This window comes from Prionailurus bengalensis, chromosome B2 (genome assembly GCF_016509475.1).
Source record: "Prionailurus bengalensis isolate Pbe53 chromosome B2, Fcat_Pben_1.1_paternal_pri, whole genome shotgun sequence".
In the NCBI taxonomy this organism is placed as follows: Eukaryota; Metazoa; Chordata; class Mammalia; order Carnivora; family Felidae; genus Prionailurus; species Prionailurus bengalensis.
In genome coordinates, this window is record NC_057349.1 from 48,043,551 (window position 1) to 48,067,265 (window position 23,715).

Here is a 23,715-nt window from a genome sequence, read left to right on the forward strand (position 1 = left end):
TTTTACTGTCTCTTAATATGGACATGGCATGTTGCAACATGGAAAACGGGTCTTACGGGGAATAACAATTTTCCTCACCTTTCCGACAACTGAAGAGTGACTCTTAAAAACGTAAAGAAACAAATTAACATGCTCCTCCCCCGCTCCTCGTGATTAGATCATCTCGTGTCTAATGTGCTGCTTGTTTGGGGTAGACAGTCTCTTCCTTGTGATGAACACACACCCTGTCTGGGGATGAGGTGTGAGTGGGTGGGAGGTGCTGTGAAAACACAACCTCACTCCCAAGCCGTTTGCTTTTTACTTCTCTGTCGAGTGGGGGACAGATTGGTCCGAACGTAGGTTTCTAAGAATCAAGGAAAGCAGCGGTACATTTCAGAAAGACCTAGCATTTATTTTTCATTTGGGGGGTGGGGTGGAGAGAGGAGGGAATACAGTGCTTTTGGATGCCCTGGGACGCACAGCCTGAACTTCTGTATTTGTGCATCCTGACAGTAAGAAACTCATCCCAACAGCCATTTCCCCTCAGAAGTGCTGCCAACACCCAGGGTTGAAACTCCCCTTTAGGATAAGACTGTGGCACAGAAGATAAATGCTCTTTGCCAGAACGTAGGTGCTCACTGGGAGGATTGGGGGCTCTCTGTGTGTCTGTGGTTACCGTGGCCCTAACAGGTGTGCTTCTTGCTGGGAAGTAGCAGCAGCAGGATTGGGAGGGGAAGCAAACTGTGCAGGTTCCTCTGAGGGATTGTCAGGCAGCAAGAAATTCATAGCACACAAGGACGTGTACGGACTGAAGAGTGTGTGCGGTCCTGCCAGCTTGCAAACGTGTTCCTATGTGTTGCTGTTTGCATTCCATTCCAAATTGCTCAGACTTTAATTAAAATCCCATAATGTAAACTATTATGTATTTGTAAAGTGACTCTGGGGTTAAGATGTGCTGGGATAGAACTGAAAACAGGAATTATCCGTACTTATATTGGTGAAAATCTTTCAGCTGTTGCCAAATTTTCACAATTCATAAGAGCAAGTAATATGAAAGTTTATATGTCTGTGTAACATCTATGTTTAATATAATAACTAAACCAATACTGCATCCCAGATGTCTCTCGCAGTTTCCTTTTTCCTCCTCTTCCATTGGAAGAATTTATAATTTGGGTGACTTTCATTTCTATGTTGATTTGGAGGTAATAATGATAATAATAAAACCTCCCTTTGTGAATTAATATAAATGGAAATAACAGAAACTCCAGTTTGGAATGACATGATTTATGTGTGCAATTCTTTAATATCCAGTCAATTTGAATAGTGATGTTTTTATATTCACAGTCAGTTGAAGATGCCAATAACAGCGGCATGAATCTATTGGACCAGTCTGTCATAAAAAAAGGTATGGATTATTCCTCCCAAAAGTAAGCAAAGTTTTCCTGTGCAGTCATGTCTTTATGAGTTTTCGCTTTGGGGGAATTCGTTCTTTTATAAGACAGAAATGTTTGTGCACAATCACAGGACAAAGGTGTAAAAGGCCTGGGTGTAAAAGGCATGTTGGGAAGAAGGAAACGGGGAGGGGCAAAGACAGAAACCCAGATGAGAGAGACAGAGGGACAGAGACTGTTGCCACTTTCTCATGGTACATTTGGCAGCAATTGTAGATACATCTTAAATAACCAAACTACCATCGTGTGTGGAACTGGTTAGGAAACACTGCTTTCAAAAATGTGCTATAATTATTTCATTTATGACTGGAGTTTGCTGAGCTAAACCCTAACCTAAGTCATTGAGACAGGTCCTTCTCTTGTTTTTGTATTTGATTTTTGTGTGTGGTAATTCTGTTCCCAGTTCTCTGTCTTTTATGAGTTCTTTATTATTTAAAAAAAAAAAATCCTTCGAAATGTGTTGCTAAATATGCACATCCCGAGAAGTTGAGACAGCCTATGCACATTTCTAAATCTTCCTACATATGCATTCATGATTTAGTGTGACTGTGGAATCACCCCATACTGTTAAAGGGCATGTGATATTAACAAATGTTTGCAGTCTCTTGTACAGCTGTAAGCAAAATAATTAACTAATTAAACTAATTAAATGTAATTACAATAACTCATTTCGGGCGTATTGCAGCTGCTTAATTTTTCCCCCTCTCTTCTGACAGTCACTGAGAGAATGCCTGGCGATTAGTGTGGCTGCCGAAAGGCCCGAATGTCACTCACATGCCACCAATTTAGGAGCTTGAATGTGTAAACAGTGCAATCTTTAATTATCGCTAGAGCTGGTATTTGGAGATACAGTTTTAACTACTGTAACCCTTTCTTATCGATTCTGGAGAAGGCCCGTCCTTATATTTGATGTCAACAATCCCTAGCTTCCGTCAGTTATGATTAATTTGAACCACATGACAGTCACAAAAAACAATTACAGAAAAGGTGCTTTGGAAAGGAATGCAAAATCAAGCCTGGTACAGTAGAAGGGTTGTGAAGTAAGGATTCCAAACAGGGTGGGGTATTCTAAATTATCTTCCTTTACAAAGACAGAAAAAGTGGCTTTGGAGGTGAAGGATGGGAGCTGGGACAGGGGTGGGGGGAGCTGTACTTGAATAATGCCATTTGGCTTTGGAATGTAATATCCTGAAGAAGAATGGTGAGATTTGGGGCAAAACTATTTATTTTGAGTGTTGCTCCAAACATCTCTCCCTATCTTCTTTAGATAGTGTCATTTCAGTTTTTAATGCCAGCTTTTCGGTTTGCTCGGACACCCAGGCTTGGTGCTTAGATTTGCAACTGTGCTGACAGCTCACTTTCACCATTTCCTCTAGGGTCTTCTCTTTTGGATAACTGCTAGTTGATGGGGGCAAGGCAGGGAGAGTGGGGAGGTACTTCCCCATTGGCTTTTCTGTTTCTTTTTTGTTTTAGCCCCCCCTCCCTTTTCACCGGAGGCTAGAACCCCTTATCTCAGGGTTCTGTATCCTAGAAACAACATTTGGGCTGTCAGTGGGTCATGCCCAACAGATGACCAATCAAAAATGTTATTAATAGGCAGGCCAATAAAAATATTTGGAATTTAGCTTGCTTAACAAAATGGACCTGAAAATATTCTTAGATGTAGGCTGCTTTGGTTTCAGGGCTAGTATAGGTTTGTCAGCAAAATATGAATATTTATGTATAAGGGTATCTCCAGGAATAAGGAGAATATTGACTAAAGTGGCTGGTTCTGTTCGAAAACATGCAATACTTTTTATGGCCTCTAACGCCTTTTTTATTATTTTTTTTTAATGTATAGCTTAAAACATCTAAGTGGCACTCCAGTCACTTTATTGATTTAGGGGGCATGGTATGAATATGAAGTGTTAGGTCAACTCCATTATTTAATACTTCAGGTATTTCCTTTATTACATGAAGAAAAGATCTGAGTATCATATATTTATCTGTAGAGAGTCATGGGTAAAATAGAAATAAGTGGTTGATTTACTTTTCTAGATAACTGTGAATCATTTAAAATAAGGGTATGGATTTACCTGCTTCTTCCTGGCCCTCTGGTCTCTCATTTTTGTCCCCTCCCCAACCCTTATGAAGGATATCTCCCAGAGATTAATTTCATAAAAGAGGAGGTGAGACAGTTTTCAGAACTAAGTTTTCTACATCTCAACAATGGGCAAGGGACTCGGTTGCTTCATTTATTTTCTAATGGGTTTTTAGAGAGATGTTTAATTTTTATTTTTTGTAGAGGGATTTTTAAAAGTCTACCTCACTAATAAAAGTGCAGCCACTGGCCCAGGTTTCGGTGTCTCTGCTATTATATATACTGAAGCCAGAAGACCTAGGCATAAAAGATAAAGGTCTCTATGTCTCTCACTGTCTCTAATTATGGAGGGACTCTCTCCTAAAATTTAACCAATTTTTCACCCGTGTTGATATCACCTCATAGATTATAGGCTAGCTCTCCTGTTATGTTTGCTATCTGGGCTTAGCTGACATTTCTGAAGTAATTTAGTTAAGAGGAAATGAGTTGTTCCCAGTAGAGAGAGCAAACGAGTGGAGTGAAGGTAGCCAGCGTGATAAATGGCTCTTTCATTTGAAGATCTCCAGAGCTCGTTTACGGCTAATTTTCTGTATTGGCCCCCTTTGAGCTATTAATGCAATCGGCAGGGACCGTGGCCCCTCTCCTCTTAGCTGCCCCATTAGAGCTCCCATTAAGCTGCCGAGTCTCAACTCCGTGGCAGGAGTGGAGGGAGTAATGAAAGGTGCTTTTTAAACTCTCCTAATCTAAACCGGCAGAGGGTGGTTAATACGATTTGAAGGGGGCTGGTCAATGAGCAATCAATAAAGTAATAATGAGAAGGATTCGGTACATTAACAGTCTAAAAATCCAACGAGACATTAAAAAATCATTCTTAACTCTCAGTTCCATTAAGATTAGGATTCTGGGCCGGGGAGGGGCTGCGTTGGTGCCCAGCTAATATAAATGATCACTGCCACCATCCTATAGCCTAACTAAAAAAGGCTCACCTAGGCTTTAAGAAGAAGTGTTTGGTGCATTCAGAGGCCAAAATGCAATAGGTTTGACACCTTAGAGAGCAGAAAATATGCTGGGATTTCTTGGAAAGGCTAGTGTGGCTGGAGTCCAAGGTTCAAATGTGACTGTGGGGCATTTTCATTGGTCTTGGGGATATCCTGTTTGGTTAGTTTCAGTTCAACCTCAGTTCTTTCCCACTTTTTTCCCCATTAGTTCTGGCCCCTTCCCCATATAAACACTTTGATTTGGTGTGGATTTTCTTTGGGGGGGGAGGTAGGAAGAAATTGCCAATTTCAATTACAATGTTGGGATTCTTCCTTCTGACCTAGAAGGTAAAAAAGCACCGAGAGTTATGTCAGAGCCTCTGAAAGGGTTTGAGTTTCCCCTCAAAGGAAGAGGTTCACATTTCCAGAGCTGACTTGGATCCCAATAGGTATTTATTCAACTCAAGACTCTGAGATACATTCCAGCCACCCAGGGAGTAATCAGAGTTCACAGAATTTTTTAAAATTTTTATTTATTTTTGAGAGACAGAGAGAGTGAGTAGGGGAAGGGCAGAGAGAGAGGGAGGTACAGAATCCGAAGCAAGCTCCAGGCTCTGAGTTATTAGCACAGAGCCTGACGCGGGGCTCAAACTCACAAACCTGTGAGATCACGACCTGAGCCAAAGTCAGATGCTTAACTGACTGAACCATCCAGGTGCCCCAAGAGTTCACAGAATTTCAAAGTTGGAAAGCTCAGACACTCTTCTCCAACTCCTACCCTCCACCACCAGTGGGGAGGAGGGGGGAACTGAGATCAAGAGAAGATAAATGACTTTCCCAAGGTCCCACACACCAAGTAAGTGATGGGACCCATTCAGTTTATAGCTTCTTAGACTTTGCCCCTAAAGGATGCTAACACTGGATGTTTGTAGTTCTTTATATGCCAGATTTCTTTGTGAGAATCCTTTTATTTTTCTTTCCAGGATTTCAGTGCTCACATTTATAGATGTGCTGTATATCCATGTGAAATAATATTTAGCCCTCAGGTAGATGAGAGACAATGCAAGTATAAAAAGAAAAGGGTGCTCTGCTGGTAAGAAGTACTTATTTCAGGCAGTATTCAACCTCTTGTTGGCTTCCTGGTGTAGCTTACATATTTAAGTCTGAGTACCTTTCAGAGGGACTTACCTTTGAATCCATTAGATGGGTTCATTTCTTCCTTTCTTCCCCACCAGCAGATCAGACCCACAAAGGGTCTGTTTGCAGTCAAACACAGAGATCTCAAGGCTACGGTTTCATAGTTAAGTTTAAAAAATACACATTAAGAGCTAGTCTATTAACACTTTGGTTCTCTATAGTCCACTAATGAATAATATTTTCTGTAATCAGTTTTCCTTCCTCTCTCCTTAAATAAAACTCCAGTCACTCTAATGAAATACTGATTGGGTTTAAACCTTTTTTCTTCTCCCTAATATAATGCCAGGAAAAAAGGAATGGAGCAAGTTTTGTGGATGTTACATGCAGAAGTTGGCCATGATATGCAACTGAGAACTGAATAGGAAAAAAAAAAAAAACAACCAGTTTTAATGTATGCACAGAAAATTGTAAACATGTAAAGAACTGAAAGCTTCACGCTGAGTTTTGCTATGCTCCATTTCCTTACCATTTCCTGCTGTCGCTTTAAACCTATCTTAGTCATCTCTGGGTTCCATGAGCAGGAACAGTGTGCTCATAATTACTAACAAATCAACCGGGTCCTGTTGCTCTCTGGGTTTATTGATAAGCTGGAGGAAAGCAGAAGGGAAAAGACAAAGAGAATAAAATATGGGGTTAATCAGCTGAGCTAAGCAGGTGTGAAAGTGGAGGGGAAGTTAGATAACACTGCTAGGGATTCAAAGGAAAGTTAGGACAAGAAATGTGTAGGGTATAGTCTAAGATACCAAGATTAAGGTCAGAGTGGGAGAGGGTTAGAACCTGAAGATGAGAGAGTAGAGGGTAGGAACATGATTTATACTTAAATTAGAAAATGGAAGGGCACCTGGGTGGTTCAGTTAGTTAAGTGTCCGACTTCAGCTCAAGTTATGATCTCAAGGTTCCTGAGTTCAAGCCCTGTGTTGGGCTCTATGCTGACAGCTCAGAGCCTGGAGCCTGCTTCAGATTCTGTGTCTCCCTCTCTCTCTGCCCTTCTCCCACTCCCACTCTGTCTGTCTCTCTCTCAAAAATAAATAAACATAAAAAAATAAATTAGAAAATGGAACTATAACCTGAAGCATATCTGCTCAAATGGCTTGCATCTTTGGGGGACGGGGGGAACAACAACAAAAGAGGACATCAATGTGTTGACAGAAGCTGACTGGATTGGTGATATTTAGGTGATAATGCATTTGAGGAAAGGTACAGTCCATGGAACGGAAGAGAACACTATACATTCCCCAAAGGAAATGGCTCTTGTCAGGTAAATCAGGCAATTAACAATAGTGAAATTAGAGGGCAGGTTATAAAGTGTCTCTAAAGGCTTGGCTTTTAGAGACATCTAAAACTGGGACTCTGAGAAGCAGGTAAAATTCCAATCCTAAGGGGTATTGGTTGTTCAGTATGGGAAACGGGAAATGAACTTACTATTTTCAACTTAGTAAGGTTTTTTCTTCTGTTAAAATATTCTATAGTGAGGTTTATTTTCTGTTAAAATATTCTTTCCAAATAGTATTTAAATATGAAAATATTGCTGATGTCAAGGATGAGATTTTTTACAACTTATTTCTATAGTTCATACCATGTTAAAATTACAAAATTATATCTATATTTTGGAGAAAAGTTTCTCCAAGGTTACTTGAAGCTAATTCCCATGATTGTAAATTATTTGTTTATAGTTCTTGAATACAAATCTGAAATATGGAAATCAAGAGTGCTGTGAAGAATAAGACAGATCAAATTAGATGTGGATGTTGTGTAAGGGAATTAAATGACAGGGTGTTCTCACCAAAATCACTGTCTTTTAAATGACTTTAACTCCGTATTTTACTCAAATGTAATTAATACTCACACTGTGACTTTTCATTGGTTCACTCTCAAAAGGGAATATGAGAATGTGATGAGGGGAATCAGAAAGAAGAAAACATGGTCTGTAGCCGCCCCCCCTCCCCCCCAACCAGGACAGTGCAGAAGATCCACTCTGTTACCTAACATCACTCACCTGTTCTGAGACAGGGCCTTGAACTCTGCAGATCCAGAAATACTAAAACATCTAAGGAGTAGCAAAAGGAAATGCTCCAGGACCTCCATCCATTCTCCTAGGAAAATCCTTTTCCATGAGATGTTTGTAAAGGGCCAAACTGCAATTCCTAATAAATAAGAGATTTGGGACCAACCTGGCTTTCAGGAGTCTCCAAACAATCATGGAAGTCTGAATGCTGGAATCTGTAGTAGAGAGAATAAGCTGTTACAAAAATACTCACTGTTGGTTATTCTATACAAGAGAAGTTGTACAACTTGTTTGACATGTAGAGTTTTAGGCTCTGGATGGTGGAAAGAGCATGTCTTCCCCTACCAGGATGATAGGATAAGACATAATCTTTATTAAAGAGAAGGAATAGGAGCCTTCTTTTTCATGCCAGATGCATGTTTCAATAAATCCCCTGAACTGGTGATCAACAAATATTGTTTGAAGATTTGGGGGCTTCATATCCCATTGGAAGAAGCTAAGGTGTAAGGCAAGCCAGGAAAAGTCACCTGCCCTGTGGCTTCTAGAGCCTGCAGAAAGAAAATGAGCTTCAGCAGTGTAGAAGTCCAAGGGAGCAAGACTGCCCGGGAATTGGGAGATTGACCATTCATTGTTCCTCATTCCCAGCCCTTTGGTTCTACTGAGCCCCGCCTCTTCCTGAGGTGCAGATGACACTGAAACACAATTAAACAGAAACACAGGCTGGAGAGACTGAATGCGCCTGGGTAGCAGTGGCAACCAGCTGTCAGCTCTTATTAACTTCTGCATAAAACATACCTTGAGTGCGGTTTGTTATCAATTACTTGCCGAAATGAAACAACTGGGGCAAGGCAAGACCTCCGCTCACATGAATTAGAGTGATTGGTTGATTGATCAGGGCACCTGTTGTAAATCATAACTGCTCCAAACAATCACCAGCCGGTGCTTTAGTTAATTTGTAAACAAAATTCATGTCACTGTGGAATTGCTTTCACTGGAGAGGAGCATTTGGGTTCATTTCTAAATGGATATGTTGTTATGATGTAGGAAAGAATGAGATCCACTTTTACAGAAATGAGCAGCTCTTTCGAGCCCAAGCTTAATGGTATTACTTGGCTGTTCTTGAGCACAGTGTCTGAAAGAGCCCACTCTCCAATGCTCTCCAGTGATGACCATAGATTTGAGTCCAATAAGAAAGGAGGGAGGGGTTCTCATACAGAACATTGGTATTACCATTTTATATCATTGATAATGTAATCACTCCCAGGCTTCAGCACCAAATATGATTATTATCCTTAGGGGATGGATGAGGAATCTAGGATTCAGAGAGGTTCACTGAGCTATCTAAGGTCACAAGCTAGCACATGGTGGAATAGGATTTGCCGGGTTTCACAGCATAATTCAAACTCTGGGCTGTCTGTTTTGATTTTGTATAGTAAGCGGGACTGTGGCAAGGGGGCACTCATAGCTACACACATGGGGTAAGTTTCCAGAGGAGTGATGGCTTTTCCATTTGTTTGTACACAGTGCTCTGAACGCACCGCAGCCCCACTGGAACAAACACTTCCTCCTCCAGCTTTCCACTTGGCGCCTGTCCTGTGGCCTCGCCCCTGCGCACGCACCGACACATTCTATCAGCCGGTCACCAGGATCGAAACCCGGTCACCTTTATGGCATATTTTTTTTCTCCCTAGTTCCGGTTCCTCCCAAATCTGTGACTTCTCTGATGATGAATAAAGATGGCTTCCTGGGAGGCATGTCCGTCAACACCGGCGAGGTATTTTGCTCGGTCCCGGGCCGTTTGTCTCTGCTCAGTTCAACTTCAAAGTACAAAGTAACTGTGGGAGAAGTTCAGAGACGGCTTTCGCCCCCCGAATGCCTCAATGCGTCTCTCCTCGGCGGCGTCCTCAGAAGGTAAAACCCCCAAATCGGTTATTATGGGGTGAAGGAAGAGGGCTCTCCCGGAAACCAACATACAGCCCGGCGCAGTTGCCTAGCAACTGGGCGTCCAGAGCGCGGCCCCCTCCCCCCCGGCTGCGCGTGCAGAGAGCTACGGCCGCCACGTGCTGAGGGCAGCGCGCGCAAACGCCGCCGCCCCGGGACCCACGCGCCGCCAGCGCGCGCCGCCTCGCCCTCCCGCTGCGATCGGTGGAGGGAGCCTCCCACTTTCCCTGTCGTGTGCCTGGCGCGGGACTCCTTCCCAGCCCCGGGACACTTCGAGGGCGTTCTGTAGCCTGAGTGAAACTCAGAACCGACACACGCTTATCTAAAACAGACGTTTCATGGAATAAACCACTTTGTAGCAGTATCGTACTGTGATACTTCTCTGTTTTGTTTTAAAGTATGTTTGGCGGCCGACTAAATCGGTCAGTAGCCACCAAAGCATTGTTCCCTCGGCTTGAAAAATTCTGCACTAGACTTGCGACCTCTTGTCTTCAGTAAGAACACCGCCAATAATTACAATGGAATATAAAAGTTATCCCGTGGGGGCATTCAAATGGTCCTCAATATTGGAGGAAGACATTTCATGGATTCCTTGTGAAAAATGGAGGAAGAGGTGGCTTTTATCTTAAGATTTTAAAACCTCTCCCCAGATTCTCTGCCAGTGCCTGGACAGAGGACACTTTGGTAGTGTCTCTGATAGGAAGGTGACGCTGTAGGAGACGAACTTTTCAAGCTGGCCTATTTGGGGGGTTGAAAGTCCCTTTCTTTCCTAAAAGTCGCTGTGTGAACTGTACCACCAGAGAGGTCAGAGTAACTGGGTTTTTTCTTGTATTTTTGCCAAGACTTTAGCACATACAAGGAGAGAAGAGGGAGGAAGTAAGGGGGTGACTCATGGATTTTTCTCACTTTGAATCCTTTTGCTGTGCTCTCCAAGTGAGTCCTTTGAGTCCTGGAGTGTGGAAGTTTCTTTCATTCACCCCCTGGGCATTGAGTGTGTGTGTATAAAACTTGCTATGAGATTAAGTGAGATAATCAATATACAGTGCTTATCGCATAACTAAACTCCCTAAAGTGTTAGTTTAACTGCTATTGCGATTACCATCATCATGTTGGTTTCATGTTTCAGTCTTCCTTCCCCTTTTAACCCAACTCCATCTTACAGCAATTCTTGACCCCTTCCTTCCTCGAAAGGCCCACCTGTTTCAGCTAGTGCCTTCTCTCTGAACCACCCAGTTCTTTCCTTCTTTTCGGCAAGGTAGCGCTTGCCCAGTTTCTGCTTACCAACTGGCTCCATTACAAGGAAAGAGCTTGTGTGTTTGCATGTGCAACTTCTACCTTTTCTGGACCCACAACCTACATCCTAATTATTCCCATCTGGTATCATTTTATTTTCTCATGAGATAAAAAAAAAAAGACTCAATTTTTTTATGCTCTGTATTGCAGAAATTAAGCAAACCTCAGCAGACTATCAGCAAATAACCACAAGGAAAGGGGGAAAATGTGCTAACCTCAAGTTAAAACCTCTTCAAGCTCCACTGGGCTTTAGATTGCTAAGTCTAAACTTTGTTTCAGGAATACTCTGAGGTTAATCAGAATGTTAATTCTTGCAATTTCAGAGCCAAATCGAAAAATGGGGGGAGATCTTTGCGAGAAAGGCTAGAAAAAATCGGTTTGAATTTACCCGCGGGCAGGCGCAAAGCAGCAAATGTCACGTTACTCACCTCCCTGGTGGAAGGTAAGCAAGACGTGTGGCCATTTCACGAAGTGGCTGAGTTTAACTGTTGGCTGAAGGCTGACATTTTACACGTTTCATGATTAACTGGAAATCACTGCAATTGTTGTGCCCTTATGAGTCGAATGTCAAGAGGCTGCCTGAGAGAAGTTCAAAGGTCCTTTTACTTAGAGGGAACTGGCAATTGTAGAGAGGCCAAAGGACATGTGCAAGAGTGCCTAAGCTCTGGAGAGTGCTCAGGTCCAGACTCTAAGGCAGTGCAGAGGTCACTTGTACCACCATGTGCAGGAGACAGTGTGTGAAACTCCCTCTGTATGAATTCTCGCAAGAGTAACTCTGTAAGCAGCAATCCATTTTATATTCCTCTCCTTCCCAGGTTCTACCTCTGAATCGTCAGTAGTAGAAAGCACATTGTCTTTTTTCATAAGGAAACTATTATTGCACTCCTGACCCCTAATGGTTATTTTAAAACTCATGCCACTCCCAGGGTTCTATCTCCTGCTGATTACCTGGGACTTATTATTATTATTGAAATATGGCTTAATAAGGCCAATGACGCCTAGGAGAAAACAGGGTGCAGGGTGGTGCTGAGGAAACATGGAGGGGAGTCACGTATGATCTTCAGTGTAGATTCATCAATTGTGAATTAAAGAGCCATAATTATGACAGGCACATTCTAATTTGCTCATCATTTTGGGGTTGGGGATGATATTTATGGTAATGGTATGTATATTAATGGTATGTAATAAACAGGAACTTCTACACAGTTGAGAACAAGAGGATCTGCAGTTAATTTGTGGGACAGGGAAGGGATAGGAAATACAGCCAGATGGTCTTAATGAAGGAAGTTATAGAATTTTCTCTAGAGTCTAACATGTTGGTCTTGTTTTTTTTTTCTATTTTTATGGATGTGATATTATGACACTCCTGTGGGGAATTGGTTTTTGGAGGAGATCTTAGAATATGTAAGCAGCAACCATAAAGTCATCACATTTACAGGCATTGCACTTTGCCATCTTTAAGGCTGAGTTGCCTGGCCCAAACTTACCCTCTGGGGAAGCAGTCACCAAATTTCCAGATCACACTGATTAGCATTGATTCTCAGCCTGGGGGGTTTAGTTTTTGCCCTTCAGGGATTTGTTAGTATCACAATCCTCATTTTAAAAAGCAGTCAAGGTTATCTCTGCCTAAGACTTGAATTTGGGTGTAGAAGGAAGGAAACTGTAAAACTACTGAAGTTACAATAGTTAGTTGGCAATTTTCAGTTTTATGGATCTGGATCGTTGTAAGCACCATGCCTGAAGTCTTTTGTTGTTACTATGATAATGATGATTAAAAGTAAGTCATGCTCCTTAAAAATCACATAGCTATGGGATAATTCACCATATCTCTTTACCATATTCAGGATCTTCCCTGGAACACCTAAGGCTGTGCATGAAGGGCTATTCGTGTTTTATTTGAAAGGTCTTCCACATAAGCTGAGGACTCAGATGTCCAGGTTTTCTATAGTTGTTATGTCATCTTTCTGCAGTAGAAAGTTCTTGAGTAGGAGAATGATGACAGGAACCTCTGAGGAGAGACCTGAAATCTATCAGGGAACTGACAAAGAATACATATTTCATTGTTGGACAGAAACACTCATTCCTTATATATTTCTTTAATATATGTGGACATGTTCACACGTGGAATTGTTTGTATATATTTGTTATTAATAAGATATTTTTTCCTAATGCAATTATAGGAAATAAAAAAGATAACACAAAAGATAGGAATACTTTTAAACTTTATTTAAAGCAGGTATAACGGGTGCTTTTTAAAAAGGGAAGGGGGAAATCTGGCTTGAATGTCTAGCCAACTGTCTAGGTGCAATTGTAAGGTGGCTCCTGAATATATCTGCCCTTAAGTGAAAGCATGGTGTGTAGGAGACCCAAAGCTTTTCAGGGGATGTCTAGCTAGGACTTGGCTAAAAGGATCATCAGAGAGAGGCTGGAAAGAGCAGCAGGAGCAAAGTTTATTCCATCAACTTTATGGCTTGAGAATCCTTTTTTTTTTAAATTTTTTTTTTCAACGTTTATTTATTTTGGGGACAGAGAGAGACAGAGCATGAACGGGGGAGGGGCAGAGAGAGAGGGAGACACAGAATCAGAAACAGGCTCCAGGCTCTGAGCCATCAGCCCAGAGCCTGATGCGGGGCTGGAACTCACAGACCGCGAGATCGTGACCTGGCTGAAGTCGGACGCTTAACCGACTGCGCCACCCAGGCGCCCCGAGAATCCTTTTTATCTGGGCATCAGTCTCACCCTTGCTTTTGCCCCCAACAGCTGGCCTCTTCTATAAATAACAACAGTTGACCAGGGACTGTCTCCTGTCCTAGATGATCAGGGACTAGGTGCTGATTATTACCTCTACTCTCCTCTTTTCAGGAGAAGCTGTTCACTTAGCTCGGGATTTTGGGTATATTTGCGAAACAGAGTTTCCTGCTAAAGCTGTTTCTGAGTATTTGAACCGGCAGCACACGGACCCCAGTGACCTGCACTCCCGAAAGAATATGCTGCTCGCTACAAAGTGAGTATCCCAGACCCTTAGCCCTCCTCTCTGACTCCCACCCTGCTGCTTCCCCTCGCTTGGGAGGACAATGCAGACCTCATTTGTGGGGCTGGGAAGCAACTCAGTGGTCCAAGTAGCTTTTGCAGCCTGTGGATTGCTGACTAGGATGCCCTCCCAGCTCCACCCTACCCCCCCCCCCCCCCCCCCCCGCGCAAGTTGATTAAGGGCTGTGGGTTTGTCTTGATCTCCTCTATTACCAAGTTTCTTGGGGAGAATGGCTTTATTATTATGAATCCAGGCTTTTTACAGTTCTTATTCCCAACCCTGGGGATCCCAGGCAGGACTTTTCTGGGTCTTTCCTGGATCCAGATCTTCCCTGGATCCCTAGGTGCACATTTCTTCCTGGTTTCACATCTCCAGTCATAGGCACACTCAGGATGTCTATATGTCACCCACGTGTACCCATCTCCACCCGCAGCTCTAATTATTCTCTTTCCAACGTTGCTGTTTGGCATCTTCCACAGACGTAAAATTTACTACAATTCCAGAGGGGAAAATAGTAAATCTCTGGCTAAATTTAGGTCTAGAGCTCATTTGAACTTTTACAGTGGGTTTTCTATTTATTTGATTTACTCCTGTCTTTGGCTTCGGTGTCATATTGTTGGTGTTTTATGGCCGGCTCAGGCCTGCAGTGGGCGGCGCTGTGCGCGTCCGCACGTTTCTCTCCAAGGCTCGGCCCAAACAGCGGCGCTCATTTATTTAGTGCTGGAGGACGCAGTTTGTTCCGTTGACAGCGTAATTTAAAGAAATATATGGAAGGCTGAAAAATCATTTGCTCAAATTTGTCCAGATGTTTTTGAGACGTGATTGGAATTTGATTGCCCCTTTCCGCAGGGTCAAAAAATATTAATGTCCCAGAACTTTAATTGCTTACAGACCCTGCTTTGGGCTTTGAAGATTTAGAATGTTTGACTCTGAGCATTTGTTCCCCCCAGTTCAGAATTTCTTTTTTGGCACTTTGGTAATGAGTACAAACTTAAGGACAGACTTTAACCATCTCTTTCTATGATCAGAACTTGGCTCTCGTCCTGTTTTTCAAAGTTTTTCTTCTGATGTACCAGCTAGCAGTATAATGGATCTGTTGCCCTCCTACCCCTTGCCCTGCTGTCTGGTGGTGGGGGACCTGTTGGTGCTTTATAAAAGAGTAAATGCACTTTGGGGGAAAATAAAACTAAAGTGTATAAATTAGATAATAGGATTTCACCCACCAACTCTTATTTCCCGAAGGAATCCTTGTAACTTCCTCCACCCCATCACTCCTTGAAGCCCTGTGGCTTCACTTAGGACAGCACTTCTTAACCTGGGGTGAGTATCAGAATCATCTGGGGAGCTTTTCCAAGGTATTTACTTGTGGACCTAGCCCCAGGCCCTCTGAATTGGAATCATGGGGTAGAGGCATGGATACATGCATCTGAGCCCCACAGGTGCTTCTGAGGTGCCTAAGAACTGCCCTATTTACTTCAGCACCGTCAGCACCACCGTAACCTATTTCTTCCTGGTTGTGAGGATGTAGGTGTGCATTTTGAATGGAGTAACCAGTAGAGAGAGGGTAGAGAGATGCCTGTCAGTATTATCTAACCACCAGCCTTAAAACTAAAACCTTTTCACCTGCTGCAGGTGGGGGTGGGGGACGTAGTCTCTGTCTTGTTTAGCCATTACTCTTCCTGAGAGTAATCCCCCTGGCAAAGGATGCCCCAGGGTCACTGATAAGGGCCTCTGGGTAACTGCCTTGTTCACCTGTTGGCCAGGCCACGTGTTGCCAAGCGTCAGGCCACACTGGAGGTGAGGGTGGGGGGTGGGGAGGGACTGGGACTGGAGTTGTATAGACCCATGGACTGGTGGAAGCAGGTTGACAGGAGAAGTTTGCCAGTCTGTGAAAGGTCGTGGCCTTTGGGATGCCATGCCATTGGACCTTCTGGGCTAAAACCATCCTATATTAAGCCTCTTGTCCATCTCCTATATTAAAAATTTCTCAAATAAGCTCAATTCGTAGGCACACAGTATTTCTAAGGCTGAGAGTTTCCTCTAAATTGTAGTTGCCCTGAGGAAATAAAAACCTTCAACAAATAAAAGTCTACCCTCCCCAGTGTCTTACCCACCTACCTGTAGGTTTTATTTAAACAATGTAGGAATCCTTTTATATTGACAACAATCCTGTTGTACAAAGATTTTCAGTAGCCTGTACTTAAAAGAAAGGGAAAGGGGGGAAAATACCTTCCTTCCCAAATACTGCAGGTAAACAGATTTTTGCTTTGAATGGAATCAGCATTCTGTCCTGGAATAAACAGTTGCTTGCCCTGGGCCATGCAAGTCTCTGGCAATCTGCTTCTGTGCCAGGGACGGGCTTGTGGTTTAGGGGCCTAAATCTTTCAGGGCTTTTTGAGTCTGATCATCAAGAGGTTAGAGAGGCAGAGGAGAGAAGGGGGAAAGGGCTTAAAAAAAAAAAATCTGCCAGGTAAGAGCCAAAAATGACTGAATAGTAAAGATCAAACACTAAAGCCTAGCAGATTTCCCAAGCAGGGTTTAGGCGGTCCTGGAATGAAGGAGGAAAGACTGGATGTGGGGAGAAAGGCAAGGCTTTGGGCTGTAAGGGGTGCATAACTTCCCCACCCCCGCTTTCCTTCTCGTCCCAGCTGCTCTAGAAGGGAGAGTGCCGTGAAGGGAAACAGAGCGGAATCGTCCGCATTAGCCTCGCTCTCCGGCTCTATGGTGACCCGGCGCCTCTGGGCTAGTGTGCGCGTCTCCTTTCTAATGCCAATGACAACGACACCGATAGTGATTTTTTATTCCTCTCCCACCTCTTTGCAGGCAACTTTGTAAAGAATTTACGGATCTGCTGGCGCAGGACCGGACGCCAATCGGGAACAGCAGACCTAGCCCTATCCTGGAGCCGGGGATCCAGAGCTGCCTCACGCACTTCAGCCTCATCACGCACGGCTTCGGAGCCCCGGCCATTTGCGCCGCACTCACGGCCCTGCAGAACTATCTCACCGAGGCGCTCAAAGGCATGGACAAGATGTTCTTGAACAACACCACCACTAACAGGCACACGTCTGGGGAAGGCCCAGGTAGTAAAACTGGCGACAAGGAGGAGAAACACAGGAAATGAAAAATTAAAAAAAAAAAAGAAAGAAAGAAAGAAAGAAAAATGTTTTAAATACAAAAGGAAAACAGAAAAAAAATTTAATTTTAGCTTTAAAATGTTGGATTGGCTTTGGAAGAATTAATTATATTAGGTAGAATACACATACAATCAAATTTTAAAAAAAAGAGCTAAATAACTTTAAAAAAAAAACTGAGGCTTACAACGGAGCAACAATATCGGTTCTCAGTGTCTATTTCAAGATACACTTGGAGACAAACGTCCGGATTTTCCACTTCGGTTCTTTCGAGCTTAGTAATACTGATAATAAAAGAAAACCATGATTTTCCCCCTTTGGAAAAATAAACATAAGACTAAACATGAGAAAACGCTAACTTATTGGAAGAAAATCGGAGAAACATTGTTGGTGTCAGTGCTTTGAGAGTTGGTTGACTGAGACGCACGAACTTTTTAATTTTTAATATTTTTTTAGGAAACTCTCGCAGTCCCCGCCCTTGCCCCTCACCTCACCCCTCTCCCAACCACCCTTTTCTATGTTGCCCTCCCTCCCTCAAGCTGTCACGGGAATTTTCCGGGATGAACATGAGTGTGGTTAGCCCCTTTGCGTTTGCCCCTCGGTTACCCCCGCCCCGCCCTGCGCCCTGCGTTGTTAACTCACCGGTGCCTAGCTCCCGTTGGCACCCTTCGGGGAGGGCGAGGGCGGGCGGGGCGGGAGGCCCGCCGTGGTGCCGGCGGTGGCTGCCGCTTGTGCGGGCCCGCCGAGCAGAGAGGCTCCTGCGGCTGAGGAAAATCCGGATCAATAAGTTGATTCAGACTCATCATCAGTTCCTTTCAGAAATGTTACTAATTCCCAGCCTTGCCAGCACCTGCATACAGAGAATCTTGCATTTGTTATGTTTGTGTCATCTACCAATTTTAAGAACAATAGTAAAAAAAAAAAAAAAAGCACAATATGAATACGTTGATTAGTATGTAATTCCTTCGGAGGGGTATGTACCATTTCATTCTCTTCTGTTTTCCAAAGCTTTGCCCGCATGGTTTATGAGCTTCTTCAAAGAGGACTTGGGCTTCCTACACAATCTATAAGGTACAGAGAAAAAAAAAATCCGATCCTTTTTTAATCAAAGCCTGTGTGTCAGAATTCTGCAGGTGCACTTCTTTAAAGAAGCTCAAAGGGAATAATTTAGAAAGTGGCCAATAAGAAATTGAAGCAGCTTTGAGTCTAGTTGCTAACAGATACCTCAACACGGAATTCCAGGGGAGGGGGGGAGCTGAAAATGAATTTTAGGGGAGAAAAGTAAGGATTCGTGGAGTCCAATATTTTAGCAATATTGCCCTGCCTTTGAAATAGATTCCATTTCCTTGGGCTCTTTGGTGATTGCTGTTTTAGTGGGTAAGGAAGCAGCTTTTCGAGTGGTCCTGGGCAAGAGGGTGGTGCAAGCTTCCGTGTTTCAGCAACAATTGTTTTCTACAAGATGCTTTCTGAATGAGGCATCACCGCCCCCCCCAAGACGTGCACTCGTTTTGGCATATGATGGCAAAATAATGAATGCAAAGTGAAAGGAGATGTATTTCAGCTTTGAATTTTACCGTCTGTATACCCTGGGACTATTATTCCCAGTGGATAAAGTTTCATGCATTTACTGTGTCTCATTCTGGCAGCCCAGCTCCTTTCTTGGGCTTCATCTGGGCATTATGGTGAAAATAAATCTGGAACCTATTGTCCCCACTCTCCCAAAAGCAGTGGGGAAATCCACCCCCAGTAGTCTAAATTTAGTGTTGATACACGCACCTCTTTATACAAAGTAGACCTTAGGACCTTTGCAACATCCCTGGAAGTTAAAGATCCAGATGTCTGTTCTTCAGGATTCACAGAATCCTCTGGGACTCTCAGTTCTGCCGCCCCAAAGGGCTTTGGCCTGGGGGGGAGGGGTAGGTTGGAGGATTGGGCTTTAGGCACCTGCTGAGAGCTTTGCGCTGACACTTTCATGGGGAAGGGAGTTAGGGAGCAGGTTTTAGGTCACCTGGAAGGTCCAAGCAACGGTTACTGTCACCCCCCAGCCCAGCTACCGCTAGCTCCTTTGGGGACCTTTGGGTGTGCAGGGCTCAGCCCCAGACCGGGTGAAATACAAAGGCCGGGAACTAACCCCTATGGAGGGTGTAGACATTCCATCTCTCCCCAGCTCAGAAGCCTGCGCCTTTGTCCGAGGGCCTGGCCGCTTGCATTGTATGTATTCTGGTTGCAAAAGGCCAGGAGAAACCACACTGAAAACCATCGTCTCCTTTCCTTGCAGGGCAACGCGCCCCACGCGTGTGACGTTCGAGAGACGCGATGGACGCGCCTTGCTCTTACTGTGCAGGTCCTGAGAGCGTGTGGGCCACTGACGCCCAGTCGTGTTGAGGACATAGAATCAGCCGCTGGAGGGGCCGCGGGCCGCGCGGGCCCTTTTCGCTCTCGGTCTCACCCTAAGGGCTAAGGCGACCGAGAAAGCCCCATTCTCCAGTAGGTAATGGGGCGGCGCCACGCGGGCAGCAGGCGGGGAGGGGTCTCAGCGCTGCCTTTGCCCTTTGCTACCAGCGGCCGCTCCGGGCACTTGCTCCCCCGAGGCAAGTGGCCTAGAAATGTCCAGGGAATCGGAAGCTTCCCCCGCCTTTGCCAGGATGAAAACTCTCCCCCTCCTCACGCTCCTAAAGGCGGGTGATGGGATAGGAATCGTGCTATTTGGCTATGCAGACCCCCTTCAACTCCCTTCACCCTCATTCGTGTGTTCCTCTGCGCCCCCGCTAAGTAGAGCCCCTTGCGCGCCTCCCCTGCCCCCCTCCCCGCGTGGAGAGAGCTCACTGCCCCCTCTCCCTCCCTCCCTTCTCCTTTTTAGGTACGACCCCCACCCCTTTGCTTTCGTTAGCCAGGCCCGCTACGTTTATCTGATAATTGAGTTATTAAAAGATTTGGTTTCCTTGGGCCCATAAATCAATAAACAGTAGGATTAACGCAAGAGTTTGCCTTTTAAGTCAAGGGAAACGTTTAAAACAAGCTCTTCTGAGCTTTGTTTTCAAACCAAACAGGTGAGTTGCAGCTCTTCCTCCACCCCTGCACTCTTTAGACAGCCGCGTGCCCCCCTCCCAAACGCTCAGTCCCAAACCAACATAGCTAAAGATAGAAAAAAGGAGTCAGGATGTGGCAGCGTTGCCTTCACACTTTCCACTCTGCAAGTTCCTTTGGAGGTTCCAGAGGTCGCCTGACCATTCTCTGTCCGACCCGGCCTCCCCTTACAGGTATTATGGGTCTCAGGGGAGAAACAAAACAAAACCAACAAAAACAAAAACAAAACAAAACAAAACAAAAAAACGGCGGGGGAGCTGTCCAGGAAAGTATTCCACCATCAAAACGATCTTTAATTTTTCCCCTAAACTGGGAAAGTAACTTTCTCACACCACCCCCACCCCCAAAATTATCTTCCATTTTCTTTCCTTCTCTCTGGCTCCACATCCTTAGCTTTCTCCACCCCCACATAAAGAACCGAAGAGGCTTTCAAAGACCTGGCTGTTTTATTTTCTTTGGCCAAGGAAACCACTTTCTCTCAAGCAATTATTTCATATCCTATGAAAACTTTGGTTGAATGGAAAACCTGAAGCCTCGGACTTATCTACACACTGTTCCTCTGGTACAAAGCCTTACTTAAAAGGGCAACTCCTTACTTAGAGTGTTTATAGAGAATTTGTCATCACACCTGATATCCTGTATGCGTAATACATTATGTGGAAAGGAAATAATAACCTTAAACCATCTGATGTTGCCTCAAGAGCCCAAACAGTGTTTCCCCTCCTGTGCCAATATATGTTAAATTATCGGGGTAAAAAAGAGAAAGAAAGAAAGAAAGAAGAGTAAGAAGAAATATCAAAATTCATTTTTGTTTTCTTTCAAAAGGTGGAATGAACACTATTCTTTAAATGCCAAAATTGACTCCACTGTTGAGTTGGTCTCTAATTCACTAACATTGTTTTTGCCACACAATCGAGAAATATCAATCTATTGGCTCTTCAGAAGAAGAGCTCTGGAGGGTATCCATGTTAAGTTTGTATATATTTATTTATGCTTAATTTAATGGGAATGTGTAAATATGGCAAGTAGTTTGGAATTATTTATCTGTGAATCTATACCTCTGTGAATGGGTGGTTAAAAAAAAAAGTAAAAAAAAAAAACCCAAAAAAATAGCTTGCCCCTAGGTAGAATCCTATCTGAATTTTTCTGTTCTTTATAGACGAGCTGTTATGGTAATGGGTAGAAATTGGTTTATTGTCCAGTGTTGATCTGATTTACACAAATAAAAAGACTGTTGTGTTTTTGTTGTGTTTTCATCTTCAGTTTCTTGAATATGGACATTGTTTAATTCTACAGACAGAAAAAGTATAGCCAAGAATTTTTTTTTCTTTTTGTCCCCTCTCACTTGAAACACAGGCAATGTTTTCGTTACAGCATAAATACAATAAATTTTGCTTCTTAGAAAAACTGACACTTTGTTTTCACTAGGAGGTGTTTTTTATTTTCTTAATTCCAAGTTGACACTCTTCTCTCTTATTTCGAACTAGATTTGCAATAAAAGCTCATGTTAACTGCATCTCTTGGTTTATTTTGCCCTTTAAAAAATGAGGCGTCAAATTTACTTCCCAGGCAACTAAAACACTCTGTGTCCCAGTAACTAAAGGGCTCTGGTTACAAGTCAAAGATGATGCTCCCCTCCCACTGCTAATGGGATAGCATTCTGGCATGGTGTTCCTTGGAGGAAATGGCACAGGAGATGCCCACAGGGCCAGGTATGGGCTCCTGCACCCGACACCTTGGGATTTGGAGGAGTTAACTGTCTTATTTCAGGATTGAACCCAACCCTGACCTCACCAGCTGTGCAAAGCCCTCCATAAACAAATGAGGAACAGCTCCTTTGACCCAGAGGAGGAAAAAGGCATAGTTGTCTTAGGAAGTTAGTTCTTACCTTGGGCTCAGAGGCTGCCTAGAGAAGCCAGAGTTTTTCTCATTTGGGTTAATGGGCTGCAGCCCAGCCCTAATGGGCTGCAGTGATCAAACATCTTCTCAATCTGTATTTCATCCCAAGGCTAGGGTGTCTTCCCTCAGGCAAGGAACGTAAAGTCATCCAAGATGTTACACAGTCTGGACAAGTCACTGTTTCTCTTTGGACCTCAAGGTCTTTATCTGAAAAATGTGGGTCTCCTAGGGTCCTTTCCAACATCAATATTGCCTAGTTTAATTACAAAAAGCAGAAACAGTAATGTGTATATACATTTAAGGATAATCAGCAAAGTCAAATCTTGGTAACTCCAGATTATAACAGTACTTAGCATATAGTTGGTGCTCAGTTAATTAATTAATAATATGCCTCCCATATCAATTTTCTGTTTTTCAGGTGAATCATTCCCAGTTGGACTTCCCTATAGGGAAAGACAGAAGGGACAATGGATCTGCTTTATGTGAGATTTTCCACTTCTTGCCTTCCTTATTAACTAAAGAAAGGTGGGGAGGGTATCATGGCTAGAACTATAAATGACTAAATCAAGACCCCCCCCCCAAAAAAAAGGAAGGGAAGTAGAAGGATGGAAAGAATTTGCAAGGGAAATGTGATTAAGAGGGCATGCAATCCATTTATCTATAATGAAAATAGGTGTATGTATTTGTCTCTGGCTCAACTATATTACAGAGTTTCCTTTTCATTTGCTTTTTGGAGAGCGAGAGCTTGGTTACCACTGGGATTATACAAAGTGGGTGGTGAGTAATTTCCCTTTCCTATAGCAAACTTTCCTACAGAAGTGTTACCTCCAACTCTGGAGAAACAGACCTGCCTGCCATCTATTATCCTATAGGTAAATTCCAAACCCCGCCCCCCCTTCCTACCACCATTTAACAAGGAGAGTATGTATCCCAGACAATCATCTTTGCTAGGTAAAACCCAGGATCTTGAATGTCTCAAATGCGAGAAAAGAATTAGAAGGCATGGAAAGAAGAACTGGAAAGAGAAGGAAAGGAGTAGGAAGCCTGAGACGGCCTTGTCTAACAAAATGGCCTTGTCACAGCTTCCCACTCCCTTTGTTACTGTTTTACCAAGCTGCGGAGGGAGTATGGAAAGCCGCAGCTGGAACCGCTAGGTCCTGGATCCTGACCACAAGCCCAGCACAGGGACCCTAGGTAACTTGGAGAAAGTGTCCCTGTCCACCCCACCCCTCCCTGCCTGCCAGGAGGCAGCCAGCCCATTTGAGCGGCTTAGAGTGCCCCAGAAGCCCACCTGCCCGCCGGTATTAGAGGCTTAAGGGCCCTGATTAAAAATAATGCTAGGAGGAAGACGATTACTTTTTTATGAGGCCACATTCTTTTCCTTCGTTTGCAAATAACAGCCCCGTGGGGTCCCTGCCCTGGGACCCGGGGGCAGCCAGAGCTTAGAGCCACTAGAGAGATGCTGGCCCGAAGGGACGTGTCCCTTCCCGAGGCCGCTTCACGACTCCCGACGCAAGCTGCCTTCCATGCTTGGACTTTGAGGGCGGTTGTCTGTCATGTAGAAGCCTCAGAAATTAAACGCGCAGCTCACAAGTCCATTAATTTTAGCTTCCCATTAATCTATTTATAAGTGAGCCAGCG

General features: G+C 43.8%; 1 protein-coding gene across 4 annotated transcripts in view; it reads left to right on the top strand.

The window, feature by feature from the left end:
- The window catches only part of TFAP2B (transcription factor AP-2 beta), a 30,523-nt gene extending 8,832 nt beyond the window's left edge, over window positions 1-21,691 (top strand). Inside the window, exons 4-10 of one of the 4 annotated variants that reach the window (XM_043591637.1) lie at window positions 1,324-1,384; window positions 9,381-9,600; window positions 11,247-11,365; window positions 13,786-13,927; window positions 16,778-17,037; window positions 18,097-18,159; window positions 19,367-21,691. In XM_043591637.1, the coding sequence (XP_043447572.1) occupies window positions 1,324-1,384; window positions 9,381-9,600; window positions 11,247-11,365; window positions 13,786-13,927; window positions 16,778-17,037; window positions 18,097-18,158 (864 nt within the window). In that variant the 3' untranslated portion in view covers window position 18,159; window positions 19,367-21,691. Of the gene's footprint in view, window positions 1-1,323; window positions 1,385-9,380; window positions 9,601-11,246; window positions 11,366-13,785; window positions 13,928-16,777 lie in introns of all 4 variants that reach the window. The other 3 variants (XR_006298948.1, XM_043591640.1, XM_043591639.1) reach the window with 3 other exon arrangements.
- The last annotated feature ends 2,024 nt before the right edge of the window (window positions 21,692-23,715 follow it).